This window comes from Simochromis diagramma, unplaced genomic scaffold (genome assembly GCF_900408965.1).
Source record: "Simochromis diagramma unplaced genomic scaffold, fSimDia1.1 OVJJ01000602.1, whole genome shotgun sequence".
In the NCBI taxonomy this organism is placed as follows: Eukaryota; Metazoa; Chordata; class Actinopteri; order Cichliformes; family Cichlidae; genus Simochromis; species Simochromis diagramma.
This window is the reverse complement of record NW_024387040.1, coordinates 8,791,512-8,808,445: the sequence shown is the minus strand read 5'-3', so window position 1 is coordinate 8,808,445 and position 16,934 is coordinate 8,791,512. Positions and strand designations below refer to the sequence as shown.

General features: G+C 42.5%; 1 protein-coding gene across 3 annotated transcripts; it reads left to right on the top strand.

Moving 5' to 3' along the window:
* The first annotated feature begins 643 nt into the window (after positions 1–643).
* Positions 644–16,855, top strand: LOC120741058 (titin-like). 3 transcript variants are annotated; one of them, XM_040043691.1, is made up of 10 exons: positions 644–761; positions 1,388–9,431; positions 9,511–9,577; positions 10,716–10,773; positions 10,874–10,982; positions 11,147–11,278; positions 11,836–11,925; positions 14,739–14,882; positions 15,165–15,349; positions 15,456–16,855. In XM_040043691.1, the coding sequence occupies exons 2-10, from the start codon at positions 1,389–1,391 to the stop codon at positions 15,622–15,624; spliced, it is 8,997 nt and encodes a 2,998-aa protein (XP_039899625.1). In that variant the 5' UTR covers positions 644–761; position 1,388; the 3' UTR covers positions 15,625–16,855. The 3 variants fall into 3 exon arrangements, with proteins under 3 accessions (XP_039899625.1, XP_039899626.1, XP_039899624.1); XM_040043692.1 differs by lacking the exon at positions 644–761 and adding an exon at positions 825–843; XM_040043690.1 differs by lacking the exon at positions 644–761 and adding an exon at positions 906–1,066.
* Positions 16,856–16,934: the final 79 nt, after the last annotated feature.

The following is a 16,934-nucleotide window of genomic DNA, read 5'->3' as shown; positions in this document are numbered from 1 at the left end:
CTCTCAGCTGTCCTAACTTCCTCCCTACTAATCTTCTGCACTTCCTGTTTCACAAACTGTCCTCAAGCCATTCTTCTCTCTCTTTGATTTTCTTCCTTCATTAGCTCCTCAAAGTAATACTTCCTACTTCTCAGCACACTTTCTTCATATGTTTGTATATTTCCATTTCTGTCCTTAATAACATGAACATGCTGCACATCCTTTCGAATTGATACAAGTCCCTTTCTCCTTCCTTAGTATCCAGTCTCATTTAAATGATCATTAGAATTAAATAAGTATTTCAAGAAATTATATGCCACAGTAGAGATTTTTTAAATCATCATTCATTATAAGAATTTCTGAACAAGCATCAGAATCTGCTCTCCCATTATGCTCTCCCGTTCAGTCCAACGAAAAGAATATTCGCAAAGCACAAAAATAGAGTTTCAAATACAGTGTAAACAGTATAAATATATATATGTAGATATATATGTGTGCGCTTGAGTCATTATTTATGTTGTGTGTACGTTCGGTAAATAATAAAAATAAAAATAATAATAATAATAATTAGACTGTAATTATCAGTATCAGTAGAAACCGTTTAAAAGCTGTGACTGAATTGGGTGATTAAACTTTTCTCTTCAAAAACTACAAATCTCGATTTTGCGGGCGCAATGAGCGCCTCTACGTCATATCCGCCGTTTCCCTCCGGAAGTACAGTTAATTTTTATTCACGGAAAAAAAAGAAAAAAACAGCTGTTGTTGAAAAAGAAAACATCAAAGTGAGTTTCATGGACGTATGCCGTGCTTTACCTGTTCGCTGACTTTAGTATCGTGAGGACTACTGTGTGGGGGCTGTGCTCGGTGTGTCCCGCCGCTCTTTAGGCTGATTTGGAGCAGCGAGGCTCGGTTCGCTCATTTGTTGCGAGTTGGCTGCTGCTGCTGCTAGCTGTTAGCTGTTAGCTTCCATCACTGTGGACTTCCAGCTAGCACGCTAGCCACGCTCAGCTAGCTAACTGACCATTTCTGAGTGTCTGATGAACTCCGAGTGACAGTAAAACCTGCTGGCTGCCAGACAGCTAATGAAGTAAGGCGCGTAGATGGGGAATTAGTGCGTGAAAGTAGATCGTACATTGTGTGACTCGTTAGCCTCCTAGTTTGCGATTTATCACTGTTTATGTCAAACGTTAGCCAGCTTTGTTGCTTGTGGAAGAAATAGGTAATAGTTGATGGATTTGCTTATAATTACCTTATCATTGCTTATCATTTCCAAGAAAGGAGGTGTTCCCATTTTACTGAGAAACTCCATGATGCTGGAAAAAAAAGTGAATTACTTTGTAACTACAGGATTATTTTCCTTGTAAGTCCTCGCCTCAGCTTTATCATGTTTTTGTGAAATATTTTGCAGAATGCCGGCCTCAAAGAGAGGATCGGCTCCTCCAGACTCGCAGTCCAAGATAAGGAAGTTGGATGAGGACGGAGAGGCTGCGCCATCCAAAACTGTACCAGCCGCCAATAATCAGTCACATAACAACACAGGAAATATGAAAGAAAAGACAGCAGCCCCATGGACTAAGAAAAAACTCTGTGCTTCACCGGAAGGGGGACATAAACTAGCCAAGTCCCCCAAACAGAGCTCGCCTCTGAAGGATTCCAGCAAAACTTCCCCTGACCCACCTGTCAAAAAAGCCAAGCTCCAGAAAGCCACAAGTGCCTCCTGTGGAGAAGCTCCCTCACCGAAAGCGAACTCCAAAACCTCCCTGAAGCGAACTGCCTCCACGGACTCTGACGAGTTGAGTAGTGATGGTAGTAAGGCTGACTTCTTCAGAGAAAGGGATGATGAAGACAAGGCCCGCTGCATCAGAAAATACTCAAATCGAGTCAAAGCCAAGCGAAAGACGGAAGAGTCTCCTTCTGTCTCCGAGGATACGAGTCAAGGTTTATCTTCTCCACCTAAGGACCCCATACAGATGGACCACAATTATGGTATATTCACAGATTCACCATGTCTTGAAACTACAGATGAGGCAAATGAGAACATTAAAAAAGAATCTGCAGAATCTTTTACTGAGCAAGAGAGACCACAAATATCAGCTATTGCACCACAGGAGGTGTCAAAGGAAACTACGGTCTCTGTAACAGACACCAAATTTGAGTCTTCAGCTAATGAAAGTAAACATAAAGAATTACAAAATGTAGAAAGCCAAAAGGGTGTAGATAATGAAACACCAGCATCATCAAGAGACATTTCAGACCATCTCATATCCGAGGCAGAAAAGAAGGATGAGGAAGAGTTCGTTCAAAAGGATTTAGATGATAAAACACTACCATCATCAATGGAAACACTAAGTTTGGCTGCTGGAGAGGTGGATCCAAAGTGTAAAGATGAAAAACAGTCTCGCATGTCAGAAAGTCTGAGAACTGAAACTAAAACAAATGAAACCACACAGTTTGTTTCTGGAGAGAATAAATTGAGTATTCAGTGTACAGCTAAGGGAACAACTGAATCTGCCACTGTATCTGCAGCCCTTAGTAATGAATTCAACTCTGCATCAGAACAGCAGCTTGTGGAAAGTGGTATTCCAGAGAATGAGACTCAAGCAGACATTATTGTCAGAGCTCTAGCTACTTCCGACGGGGAATCAAATCTTGTAGACACGCAGGATGACGTGCCAATTGCAGTTACTGACACGTGTGTTGATGTGGAAACAATGGTCATAAGGTCTGAGGAAGAGCTTCAAGAAAGCGATGGAAAAGGAGCTGACTTCCAGTTGACTCAGGTCGTCTCTTGTCCTGGAGGTTTGGTTGAGAGACAACTGAGCCATGACTGTGTGATAACTGACAGCTGCACTGAAATATTGACTCCTGATTGCGAGGCTGTTCAAAGAGAAGTGATTTCCGAATGTTTCACAGTTCCAGACGGTCAGATAGCACCTAGCGTAGATCTGCAAAATCAGGAGAACCACAGACTTTTTGACAACACTGCAGAAAAGCCTGATGATGGAGTTAAAGAAGATTCTGAGAGCACAGAAGGAGACACGAGCATGATTTGTGTCACTGCAGCAAGCAGCCAGATCAACATGGATATACTGACTGCAGCAGCATCAGAGGAGATTTCTGTAGTGGAAATACAAAGACAGGAAAAACAGGATGCTCCTGAACCTATTGCAGACATATCTACAAACTTTCATGAGGATCATGTGGGAGAAAACTGTAGAATTATGGAAGACAAACACTCTGTGAGCTTTGGACATAGTAGTGGAGCTGAGACTGAAACTAAAATAGAAACACAGAACATAGTGATTTCAGAAGTTTCTAATACAGAAGTGCAAATTCTTGAGACCCAGGAAATCTGCAACGCTACTACAGCCGAATCCACAGAGGTTCATGTTATGGATGATAAATCTGACAACATTAAAACCTTTGAATGTGCTGATGGGTCTGAGAGCCAAGAGAAAATACAAACACAGAGCTTATCAGCTTTGGAGGTTAGTAATCCAGCAGCTAAAGTGGAAGTACAAAACCAGGAGAGGCCAGACGGCGAAGCCACGAGTGACAAAGTTCAGGAAGATCTGAGGACTGCAAACTATGAGAGCAGCGAAGAAGCTGAATGTGTTGCTGCTGTGGAAAAACGAATGGAAACACCAGACGATGTAGAGGCTGAAATCACATCAGTGGAGATCTGTAACATTGAGCAAACGCATCAGATGAGCCAGGTGGACAGTGAATCTACCACAGCTGAATCACACATGGATCAAATTGTTGAAAATGTGCAATCTGTTGAAATGCAGACAAAATTAACAATGGAGGTTTCATATCCATCCGCTTCAGTGGAAATCCAGAGAAGTCAAACAGAAGTGGAGCTACAGACCACATTGGGGACGAGTTCTGACATTGCACCTGGAGCAGGAATACAAAGTCACAAAAATCATGAAATCAATGAATGCAATACAGACGACATCCCTAAAGAGATTAAAGAAGACCCAATGATTGAAAATTTGCAAACTGTGCAGAATGAAGATAAATGTGTGACACTAACTCCAGAGATTTCTGAAGCAGCTCATTCAGTGGAAATGCACAGTGAGAAAAGTCCAGAAGTAGTGGAGATGGAGTCTGCAGCAACATCAGAGGAGGTTTCTAACATACCTGCAGCGCAAATACAAAACCAGGAGAATCAGGATGTTGGTGCACATATTACAGACACAGTTTATACAGAGTCTGTGACTGTCCCTAAGAACGAAAACAAAACAGAAGATCAGCCTAAATCGCCAATAGAATTTACCGGACATACCTCTATGATGGAATTACAGAGTGAGAAAAGTCAAAATGAAGTTGAGATGGAAACTGCAACAACATCAGAGGAGGTTTCTGACACATCTGCAGTGGAAACAGAAACCCAGACGAGTCATGATGTCTGTGAAGATGGTGCAGGCATGCAGATCGACTCTGTGACTGTTGCAGAAAATGAAAACAAAAAAGAAGAAAAGGCTAAAACCACACCAGAGATTTCCGAAGTGGTCCCTTCAGTGGAAGCACAAAGTGAGAAAATTCAGAGTGAAGTGGGTATGGAGTCTGCAGCACCTTCAGAGGAGGTTTCTAAGATACCTGCAGTGGAAATCCAAAGTCAGATAAGCAAGGTTATCACAGAATATAGCACAGATGTACATACACAGTCAGTGACATCAACACCAGACTCCCCTAAAGAATCCACCTCAGTGGAAATCCAGCTGGTGCAAAGTCAAAATGAAGTGGATGCGGAGCAGAAAACACCAGAGGAGGTTGCTAGCATACCTGCATTGGAAATAAAGGGCCAGGATGTCATTGAACATAACACAGACATACTCATGCAGCCCATCAGTGTCTCGGAGAATGAAAATGAAATGGAAAAACAGGCTCCATCGATATCAGAGGCAGAGATTTCAGTGGAAGTTCAAAGCGGCAAAAGTCTATCTGAAGTGGAGATGGAGACCACAACAACATCAGAAGAGCTTTGTAGCCCACCGGCAGCAGAAACGCATAAGCAGAAGAGTCAGGATGTCAGTGAACACACAGAAGATTCATATACACAGCCCGTCGCTGTCCCAGAGAGAGAAATTGAAATGGAAGAGCAGGCTAAATCGACACAAGAGATTTCAGTGGAAATACAAAGTGAGAACAGCCTAAATGAAGTCGACATGGAGTCTGCAGCTGCATCAGAGGAGATTTCTAGCACACCTGCAGCGGAAATACAAAATCAGACGAGCAAAGATGTCTGTGAACGGAGCACAGACGTACATACAGAGCCTGTTACTGGTGCAGAGAATGGAAACAAAAAGCAGGATACATTAATAGCAGATATTTCTATTTCAGCACACAGCCAGGAGATACAGGAAGCCACTGAACCTACGGGAGACATATCTAAAGAAGTCCACAAAGGATTAAGGAATCCCACAAATTACCCCAACAAAGCACATTGTGTCACTGCTGCTGAGAGTCAGGTGGAAATGGAGGCAACAGAAGCACCAAAGGAGACATCTGAGCCAACAAATAACCAAAGCCAGAAAGGTCAGGAGGTCAGTGAACTGACTATAAACACTACAGTAGAGAAAGACTTTAATGCTCTGAGTGAAGAGGAGGATGATAAGGTTAAGGCCGACTGTGTCATTGCTGCTGAGAGTCAAAGAAAAGTGGAAGTGCAGACAACAGAAACACCGGAGGAGGTTTCTGATCTAAAGAATGTGCCAGAAACACAAAGTCAGAAAGATCGGGAGACCACTGAGCTCAAAACAGACACTGAGGCAGGTAAAGATTTCATTAATACTGAAGAAAAGGATGACAAGGTCGATGCTGAATGTGTCAGTGTTACTGAGAGTCCAGGAGAAATGGAAACACAGACAGTAGAAGCACCAGAGAAGATTACTTATCTGACAAATAAACAAAATCAGAGAGGTCAAGAGGTCAGCGAACTCACTACAGACACTGAAGTGGAAAAAGATTTGACCGGGACAGAGTGTGAGGAAAAGGATGTCGAGGTTAACGAGGAAAGCTTAAGCGCTGTTGAGAATCAAGGAGAAATGGAAGTGCAGACAACAGAATCAGGAGAAGAAAGATCTGACGTTGAAGTACACAACGATGGAAATCAGGAGGTCGGTGACGTTCAGGAAGATCTTATGTCTGCATGCTGTGAGACTAGAAATGAGGAAGAGCCTGCTTCTGAATGTGTTAACATTTTAGAAACTACTGCAGAAGGGAGTCCTTATCTAACAAAACAGCAAAGTAATGTCACTGAGGAAATAAATGAAGACACTACAACCTTATTAGAAATTCAGAAACAGAGAGGGCTGCCTGCTGACGTGGATATAACAAGTGAATCAACAGAAAGGGAAGCTTCAGTGTTAGAAGAGGAAACTGGGAGCCAAATGTTTAATGAGGTCAAGGCTGACGGATCTGTTGGTAACATCGAAGGAGGAGGAGCGGATAGCAGCGAAGTAATGCTTTTTGTTTGTGGGCAAACCGACAACAACAATGTCGTAATTCAACCTTCTGAGGAGCAGATTGAGATGGTTAATCAGTCAGCGGTCGGGCCTCATGAAAACCAGATAGTGTACGAGCCCATTAGTAGCCCAGAGAGTAATGATGATCGTGATGTGTCTGCAGCGGCAGCAGAGAAGCACGATGCCGTTTCTATATTAGATATACAATGCACAGAGGCTCAACAGATGGAAACAAACTTTTGCAGTAATGAAGACAACAGAGAAATTGGTGGCATGCAGCTGGTAAATGAAGTTGCTAAGGAGGAAATTTGTGTCCCAGACAGCCAGGCAGGGGTTGAAATGGAAGTACAAGCGCAGCCAGCACAGTTGGAGCAGAGTAACGCTACTGTGGATGTGAAAGAAGTTGCACCGATCAGTTCTGGCAGTGACATGAGCGTGGCAGATGGAGGGTCAGGAGATGCTGCAGAAGTGAAGAGTGAAATGACAGTGAAAAGTGAAGGAAATGGCATTTCAGAGTGCATCAGAGCCACTGAGTTTTCTGAGCAGGTGCAGCACGATGCTGGCGTTCAGGAGGCTGCGGGCGTCACGGTAACAACAACAACTCCACCAACAACGACTACATCCTCCACTGAATTTGAGGTACCAGGTGGTGCATCTGAGGAATATGTGATTTTAGAGCCAGTCCCACAGAGTGAAATTCACTTTGATATCGTCACTCAAGCTGCAACCGAATCAGGTCTGGCGGCCTCTCTTTCAGAGCAGGTGAATCCAGAAAGTGAGTCGATGGAGGAGAAGGCGGAGAGTGAGAGGACTTTAAATGGTTCCGAGCAAACTGTGTTTACTGAAGCGGCGGCTAGTTCAGGGGACGTAGCAGAGCAGGAGACAAACATTTCACCTGTGGAGGAAGACGTTCAGGTTATTCAACCTTCTGACCACCAGTCATCTCACATGGTGGACATGAATACCTCCCATGACTCTGAACCCCAAAGCCTGATTGAAGACATTAATGTAGTGGTGATAGAGGATGCTGAAGATAACCTGGACATACAAGAAGTGCAGATTCTGGAGGACATCGAGATCGGACATGAGATTATAGTGGTGGAGGAAGAGAATGATGAAGACAGTGACATTGCAGTAGTAGAAAAGCCACAAGAAACAGCCGAGGCAGGCCCGCCTAAGAAGCTTGAGGAAAAGGTGAATGAGAAATACATATGTAACACTAGTGGGCCTGACATGAAGCAAAACAGCACAGCTGAAAAGACCGAAGAGGAAAAGAAAGCTCAAGAGCCAGAAAAACCCAAGAAACAAGAAATGAACACGCAAGCGAGAACCAAAGCTCGCCTCGCAGCTCTGGCTGAGCAGAAGGCTGCGGCAGCTAAGAGAAGTGCAAATAGGCAGCAGCTGAATCTCTTAGCCCTGTGTCAGGAGATCGCAGAGGACATTGCCACAGACAGCATGCTGCTGAAGAGGATAGAAGAAGAAAAACAAGCGGCAGCAGCAGCAGCAGCCAAGAGTGAAGCCAGCAAGAAGGAACGCCCGCCTGTTAACACGCAAGATGCCAACACGGTTAATGTCGCAACTCCTGCTGGACCAGAGGGATGCGCCCCTCCTTCGGTGACCCCTGCTCCTGAGGCACCCCCAGCCCAGCCCTCAACGGCTGATTCAGCCGAAACTCAGCCTTCCGCCGAGCCTCCAAAGAGACGTTTCTTCATCACGCAGATTTCAGTGCCGCTGAAAGTCCACGAGAAAAAGAAGCTGACTCGATATCAAAGACTCAGACAGGTCGAGCTGCAGAGAGAGAAAATGTCGTGGGCACGTGTGAAGAAACTAAAGTCTGACCAAGCAAATCAGATGTTCTCAGACATGGATTGGCAGGCACCTTTTTCTGCTGCCTCTCTTTTTCCAGTGAGCCCTGTTACCACACCTCCTCCTCAACCTGCAGCCAGTCCAGCAACCTCCCAACTGAGTCCTTCTGCATCTAGCAAACCTGCTACACCGAAGGCAGAAGCTCCCAAGAATGAGCCTAAGGTTGAGCTGGCTAAAACTGAACCATCTAAAACTGAACCCACTAAAACTGAACCCACTAAAGCTGAAACCTCCAAAAAACAACCAACGATAACTGAAACTCCTAAAACTGAACCCCCTAAAACTGAAACTGCCAAACCTGAAGCCTCTAAAACGGAGCCTCCTAGTACTGAAAACCGTAGAACTACACGGCAAAGCAAGGCTCAGACTACTAAAGCAGCAGCTACTCCAGAGCCCGCGCCAAAAGTCACAAGATCAGGAACCAAGAGAACCCTCCCAGCAATACCACCTCCCATGCCCAACGGACTTAATGCTCAGAAACTGAAAATGGAAGTTGAGTACAAGCCGTACAGACCCAGGCCGAAATATTCTCCTGACGATTTTGAGCTGGATGATGACCCACTACCAGCAAAGCCGAAACCACCCGGCCTCCAGTCAAACCCTTCGGCTCAGCCTAAACCCACTCTACTATCAAAGCCCACGCTCACAGCGCAACTTGCCAACCAGGCAAAACTCAAAGCTCAGACCAAGCCTGCTGGGCAGATCTCAGGTCAGTCAAAGCCCTCTGTTGCAGCTCCAGCTCAGTTAAAGCCCGCACAGTTAAAACCAGCTGTTGCACCAGCAACACAGTCTAAGGCCACAGCTGCAACTGCAGCTTCATCCAAACTTGCTTCTTCAGCGAATGCTCCGTTAAAGTCTCCAGTCCCGACTGCAACTCAGTCTAAAGTGGTTTCAGCGCCGGCTCAGTCCAAGCCTGCAGCTTCTGTTTCACCTCAGCTGAAGACTGCAGGTGCCGATGCAAATCTAACACAGCTGAAACCATCTGCTTCACCTGCAGCTCGGCCTGCTGTTGCAGCCACATCTGGGATGAAGCCTGCTGCCTCTAAGGCTGGTGCAATTTCAGTGCCTCAGAGACCCACAGATCCCGCATGTAAAGAAAACGACAAGTGCAAGGTAAGTCAGAAATAAATTATTCTATGATCAGTGTCACAGGCGCTGTACATGTTACTTACCTTATTTCTTTCATACACAGAATGCAGCTCATCCACTTTCATCAGCTCCACCTGAAGAGAGCGCCAAAGTGTCTGACAAGCTTACAGGTATCTGTGTATATTAATTGCAATCCTGACTCAGATTTACCTCCATCAGCTCGTCCAGATTGTCTACCTGTCTGTGTCAGTGTCTGCTAGCGGGATTACTCAAAAAGTCATGGACAGGTTTGCCTGAAAGTGCTACCAGAAGTGTCCCAACATAGACGTGATTGATTCAGACTCTTTATCATTTTGAGGAAAAATAGAAAACATAAGCTTTACAAATACATGTGAAATGGAAAAAAGAAAAGTTGGGAGGCATCATCTTGGTTTCTTGAAAATACCTCCAGTTAATCTGGATCAAGCATCCAGAGAGTCTGTATTTTCAGTTATGGTAGAGGGCTGCACTACCAGTGTACGATCCACAATTTTTTATGAGGAAAAAAAAGTTAATTTTTATCATTCAGATTTGAATTAGGCCATAGACTAGAATAATTTATCAAAATAATGAGGCAAGCAACACACATTTTAAATCCTGCTCTTTTAGGTTGTTTCTTACTTCACCTTAATCAAAATAAATGCATAGAAATATTTAAAAAAAGTGAAATTCACATCTCTCATCTTTAACCAGCTTATTCTTCCTGGCAGGCCGACACTGTTGCATAAACGTGGTTCTTATCTGCCTGCTTATAGGACAGCAAACACAACATGCAGTGTTTGGATAGCTGTTAGGTTGAAATTCAGGCCTCTAAATACTGATTACATTAAGGTAAGCACCCCTGTCAGCGTGCACTTAGTTGCGTCTGCAGCTTTGTGCTGGTAGTGTTATGTCTCACATCGCCGAACACTGGACCTGAACAGGTTACCCACAAGGTCACGTTCCTTTAAAGGGTAAAAACGGCAATAAAACTATCTGTCCACCTCAGATTTCAGCTTCTTTCATCAGTTAACCACGAGTGCAGCACATGTTGTCATATAAGTCCAGTCTTGGATCTTTGACTAATGTTTCAAAGCATTAACTTTTCCAAGATCAGCGCTAAATGTTATATTTATTTATTTTACTCTCAATATGTTGTTTAAGTAAATTAGGAATTTATATTTTAAGTTTTTTTTTTTTTTATTGTATTTTGTCAACAACCTTCTTAAATGTGTGTATAATTATGTTGCTGTGTAAAATCCTTTCTTTTATACGTTGATCTTTCTCCAGAGAGTAAAGCAGAAAGCTTGAAGGAAGCAGAGCAGACATCAGGAAAGCCTTGTCAAGAGTAAGAAGCTTTTCTAAAGTTGTTTGACATGTTTTATTTTGGTTTTTTTGCCTCTTAGCGGTTGAAACCTTCAGTAACCCGATGTGTTTTTGAATCGCAGCAAAGCTGTGAAGCCACAGGATGGCGGGGCTCCTCTCTCCGAAGCTTGCCTGCAAAAAGAAGTCAAGAAGCTAAAGGAGGCTGACAAAGATGGCACCCAAACAGTTATTGTGAGTGAACGAGATAGTTTCCTCTGACCTCATTTTAAATCCTGCGCTTTTGCAATGGAAAACATGGATCATAAGTTGGGTTCTTTCTGTGTTCTGTCACTCTGGAAAACTAAGTGAAATTGAATTCTTGAGAGTGAGCTTATTGCTTTGCTTTGTTCTCGCAGGATGCAGGACAGAAGCATTTTGGAGCAGTGGCCTGCAGTGTGTGTGGGATGCTCTACTCTGCTGCCAACCCCGAGGATGAATCTCAGCATTTGCTGTTTCACAACCAGTTCATCAGCGCCGTCAAATATGTGGTGAGGGAAAGTCACATGCCTATGCCTGTTAAACTGACTCCCTGGATCAGAGCAATAAATGCCCACAAATTTATAGATATGGTTTACAAAAAATAAACAATGCAGTGCAGGGACAACTGAGGCTTCCTGATAAAGGGAGTCTTGACCCTCGTCTTCCACTCTATGCTGCACTACAGTTAGCAAGACTGCAGGTATTTGATAAGATTCCTCCTTAGGATTGCCCGTTGGACATTTTCTAACTTCCCACCTCTAGAAAAGTAGGTCAACACAGCTCTTTGTTTATTCAATTCAAATGTGATTTATTCTTACTGACTTTTCTGGTGGCAGAAGAGACAGTAAATAAAGTTAAATTGAAAATGTAATTTTATTTGGTTTACGTCAAATGATTCTGTCGGCTTATAAGAAGATTTATTACCTGGAATGTTTTGCGCCTATTTGCCAAAATTGTCCAAGATTGGGAGTGACTGCATATAGAAAATGGATTAATACCTACTTAGGACATTTAGATGACATAATTAAATATTTTCTATTCTTTTTGCTTTCCTTTTTTTTGTCAGGGTTGGAAAAAGGAGAGGATTTTGTCTGAGTTTCCAGATGGCAAGATCATTCTCGTCCTGCCAGATGATCCCAAATATGCTCTGAAGAAGGTATGTTTACACCAGCGTTTGCTAGCGTGAACTCTTCAGGGCTTATATGTCTGGATTGATAGTTAGGTCCCCAAAACAAGAAGTTCCCAGTTTTTATATTTTTTGGCTCCGTCTTTTACTGCCACCGAGTTAACATGAAATAGCCAGCATGCAGTTGAATTACAGACTGCTGTAATTCCACAGGTTGCAACAACCTCCTCAAGTGTAACAGAATAATAAGTATAAATACATTTAAATAAAATACTCTTTTGAGAATCCTTTGCAGGGAGTGACTGTCTGAGGTAGCAGTCACACGGGCCTAGCAAAAGGTAACAATAGGTACTTTTCTCCACTAGGGAAAAATGTGTATTCCCTGACATGTTGCCAAGTGGTTGCTTTGTGTTGCAAAGAGGGTACTGCACCAAAAATCTTGCAATTGCTTTGCTTGCTAGTAGATTCCCATGATCACTAGAGGTGGGCAGGTCAATCCAATGTGTTGATAGTGTCGATCCCAACACTGGTATTGGTATCAGATCGATACTAGCACGATATGATCGATATTTTGTTTCCACTCTCTAAGTTCAGTATGTGTCACACTGCATTGCGTTAAATTATTTTTGGGGGAAATGGAAAAAACACAAACCTCAAGCATGCACTAAAATTTTATTTATAGCCTATAGTAGGGATGGGTATTGACAAGATTTACACGATTCCGATTCCATTTTCGATTCTGTTTAACGATTCGATTCTTTATCGATTCTTTTTTTTAAAAAGGAGTTTCAGACAAAGTTCTAAGCTAATCGACTAAGGTCGATTCTTCTGTAACAATAACAAAGTATAACATAAATTATTCTGTAACAATTACACAAGAATATCCAGTAATGTCCCTGCCTACAATTTAATTAAATTAAACACATTCACTTACCGAAAATCGGGGGCATCTGCTGTGGCAAATGGGTGCAAGCCTTTTACCACAAACTTAGTCACTGCTCGGTGACATTTGTCTATCCTGGCCTGAAAGGAGACGCTACCGGTAGACTGCAGGGAGAACTGCCAGCATCTGAGCCAGACTCTGTCTCTCTCATCACGGTCACCTAAATGCACAGTAATGGCAGGTTTTGTAATAAGGCAGATCGCGCTAACATAATATGCACTGTTAGTTGATGATTTACCTGCTGCATTAACGGGAGAGGAGGTGCAAACGTTACCGCTGCTGCTGGGTTGAGCTTCACGAGTCCGGAGCGGAATTAAAAACATGACATTCATTTAAGGTCATCACGTGTTTTGTGAGCAAATGCTTTTGCATATTCGTAGTGTTTCCTCCCTTAAATGAAATATCTACTTTGCAAGTATTGCAAGGCGCCCTGTTGTCATCCGTTCTCGTAAAGTATAACCAAACTTTTTAGCGTTTGAGCCGCCATGTTTCCTGCCAGGTAAATGACGCTCCGCAATGTGGTGACGTCATTTGGGGCGACTGGAATCGATAAGGGAATCGTTTGCAAAAATGGCAAACAATTGCAAGGAATTGAAACAGTGGAACTGGTTCTCAACAAGAACCGGTTTTCGATACCCATCCCTAGCCTATAGCACATTTAAAGAACAGAAGGCATTTAAATTCTACATCTTTAAAAAAAACACCAAACTGTTTCAAAATGCATGAAAAAACTGAAAGGTGTGTATTACTAAGTGGCTTGTTCTTTGGAAAGTAAAAATCACAGCAATTTAGTGGCCATTAAAATGTGTTCAGAATTTATAAATTAGTGATGATTCAACTCATAAATCACGACACATTGCTGTTCCTTACATAAGCTGCTTTTTTAAGTTAATAGTATCAGTATTGGTATTGCTAGTATTGGCTCTGTATTTACTTAGTATTGGTTCAATACCAACATTTGCAGTATCACACAGGAAGACGTTGACTTGCCTGCAAATTGATAACTGAGCACTAAGCTGAAGTTAAACTTGAGAAAGTGGGACACAAACCAGAAACAGAGAATGTTCCCCTTCAAAGTAAAAGTCGTAATTTACTACTACTACTATTGCCCGCCACCCCTCCCAGGGTATGGGGTGCCACAGGTAGATCTCAAGAGATTTCTGTCCTGGGCCATTCTTTCTAGTTGGGTCGAGGTGCAACCAATATATTTTAAAGGGTGAAGGCTTTGCTTTGAAGGTGGATGTTTTCTTTTCTTTTTTAGTGAGTTTTTGGTGAGTGTTTGCATTTCATTCAGCAATAGCCTTCAACAACTCGCCAACTGATTGGGTAATTTTTTTCCGCTAGCAACGAGCAATTACCTGGGAATCCCTTGCCAGTCTCTAGGCCTGTGTGGCTCGGGCCTAATCTCTGAAACTCAAAGCTTTTACTGAAGCTATTTACTGTTGTAGGGTCTTTCATCGCTCAGTTTTTGTCTTCAGCAAGTAAAATGCTCATTCATGTTTGTGGGTCTCTGTGTGAAGTAAGCAGCCAACTTTGCTGCGTTTGTCTGAGTCTGAGCAGAGAATTCACCCTTATGCACTTAATAATTTAAAGAGCTGTAAACAGCTGAAATGTGAGCAGACAGGCTGCATAACCTCTGCCAAGGCTGAAAAGCACATCACAAGAATGCCTGGATCTGGATTAGCTCGTTATATCTTCCTGAAATTTAAAACAGTGTATCTCAGTTTTTCAGCTTGCATTTGTAAATGTGACACCAATACTCCAAGTCTACCCTGCCTTTGAAAAAAAAAAAAAAAAAGTGCTCAAGTCTCACTTGGACTGTATCCTTAGATATGCTCCAATATTTATCATCCCTGCATTAGCATACTGATTCTTGGATGTACAATAATCTGTTCCTCAGGTTGAGGAGATCCGGGAGATGGTGGACAATGACCTCGGCTTCCAGCAGGTGGAGACCAAGTGTCCCTCAAAGACCAAAACCTTCCTCTTTATCTCTAATGACAAGAAAGTGGCTGGGTGTCTCATAGCTGAGCACATACAAGAGGTAAGAGATGATGATGAGCACATTTGTGAATGATCATCATGTAAAAATTGGGATAAATGAAATTCTTGGCTGATACAGATGTTTAAAATAGCTTAAAATATGAACTAAAATATTGCTTTTTGAGTTTCTAATCTTTCTTTCTTCCTCATGTAACAGTTTTAAGGTATCTGAGCATTTAGACAGACCAAATGGATATAATACAATAAACAGATGTTCGACCGCTGCTATCAGTAAGTGTCCGTTTATTCTGTGACGTTTACTGAGGATTGTGCATGCTCACAGGGGTACAGGGTGATTGAAGAGCCCATGCCAGAGGGTTCGGAGGGAGAGAAGTTGATGTTTGAACGTCAGAGAGCTTGGTGCTGCTCCACAACGCCAGAGCCCGCCATCTGCGGCATCAGTCGCATCTGGGTGGTCAGCGTGATGAGACGTCAGGGCATCGCCTCGCGCATGCTCGAGTGCCTCCGGTCAGTACGGCTGCAAACCGCAAGTCATTTCATCGTCATCATCACACACACACACACAATCAAAGTCATATTAATGCAACTCGTATTTGTTTGTTTTTCTGCACAGGAATAATTTCATATACGGTTCATACCTGAGCAAAGATGAGATCGCCTTCTCCGACCCCACTCCCGACGGGAAACTCTTCGCCACGCATTATTTTGGCACTTCCCAGTTTTTGGTTTATAACTTTGTGAGCGGGACACGCTCGCACCAACCCAAAACCCAAGCAGTATGACGGTCTTCAGATACCGTAACGATGGCTTCATCTGAGACGCTCACCGACCAGTGGGACATCCTCACCAAACACTGAATCTTCACGTGTGTTTTAAAAAGAAAAACCTCCTCGGAGGGGTTACACATTGGTTCAAATCTCAGGATGAAAACAACGAGGTGTTGTTGAAACATGATATTTCACCCTTTAATCCTTCCCCGCATAGTATTTTGAAGAAAAAGAGTATTTTCTTTATACATTTTTAAGTAAACAATTGGTTTTATTAGGAGAATAGAGTTTACATGCATGATCTGACAGCAATAGAAAACAAAGAGCATTTTATCGTTTTATCTTTTGAATCCTCGTGAAGCGTAACCATCAACCTGCTGCATTAAACAAATGGTTATTTGCAAGTTTGTTCCTCAGTCGGTTTTTGTCATTTTTACACCCGTTTCCTGTAGTGGAGTGTGTTAAGCTGCCGTTGTCTCCAGATGTGTTTAAGCGACATCGATAATCCCTGAAGGGCACAACTGCACAATTTCTTTTGAGGGGTTAAGCTGTGTTTCCTACACTTTGATTTCACTGTCATGTTTTTATTGTAGTATTTCAGAAACAATTTCAACACCTTGATTAGAGAGATGTGGGTTAGAACTGTAGCTTGGGCATTATTTGTGTGCTCTGATCTTCTGAGATCACATTACCTGACTTTTTTTCCCTCAAGCCGAGCCATATACTGTACACCGTTTAGCGGGGCGTTATAGCCTAAACTGTATGAGTGGTGTCTTTAAATTTCACCAAGGCTGTCTTTTGCTTTGTTTGTGCCTGAATGAATCATGTGTGACTTAAGTTGTTGATTTATTTTCTTTACTTTTTTAGCCACATGTTCTTCTTAAGTAGCATCTGGCTTTGTTTTTTTTATTCCAATAGTGTAGATTATCATCTTCCTATTCCTTAGTAACAATGAATTAAAATGTATATCAAATTATCATGTAGATTTATGCATAGTATAACAAGATTTATAATGAAAGATGGGCAAGTTCTTAAGTGTCACGTGTTAAATGGTGTTTGAGTGAAGGTAATTATCAACCAGGTTCACCCTTTATGATTGAAAACAGGGATATTTGCTCAGTGATCAACATGAGGGGTTTAGATTAACCCGCCTCTCTTCAGATTAACAGTATCATCGTAATCCACCTCTTATTTTCTTCTTCCTCCTTGTTAAAGCGGTTGATTTTAGAACGATGTGGTTGTGTAAGAAAAAGACATTTGATTTATACGAAGCTGTTATGTAAATATTTATTTAAATAAAAGTAAAATGTAAAACATTTTTGGTG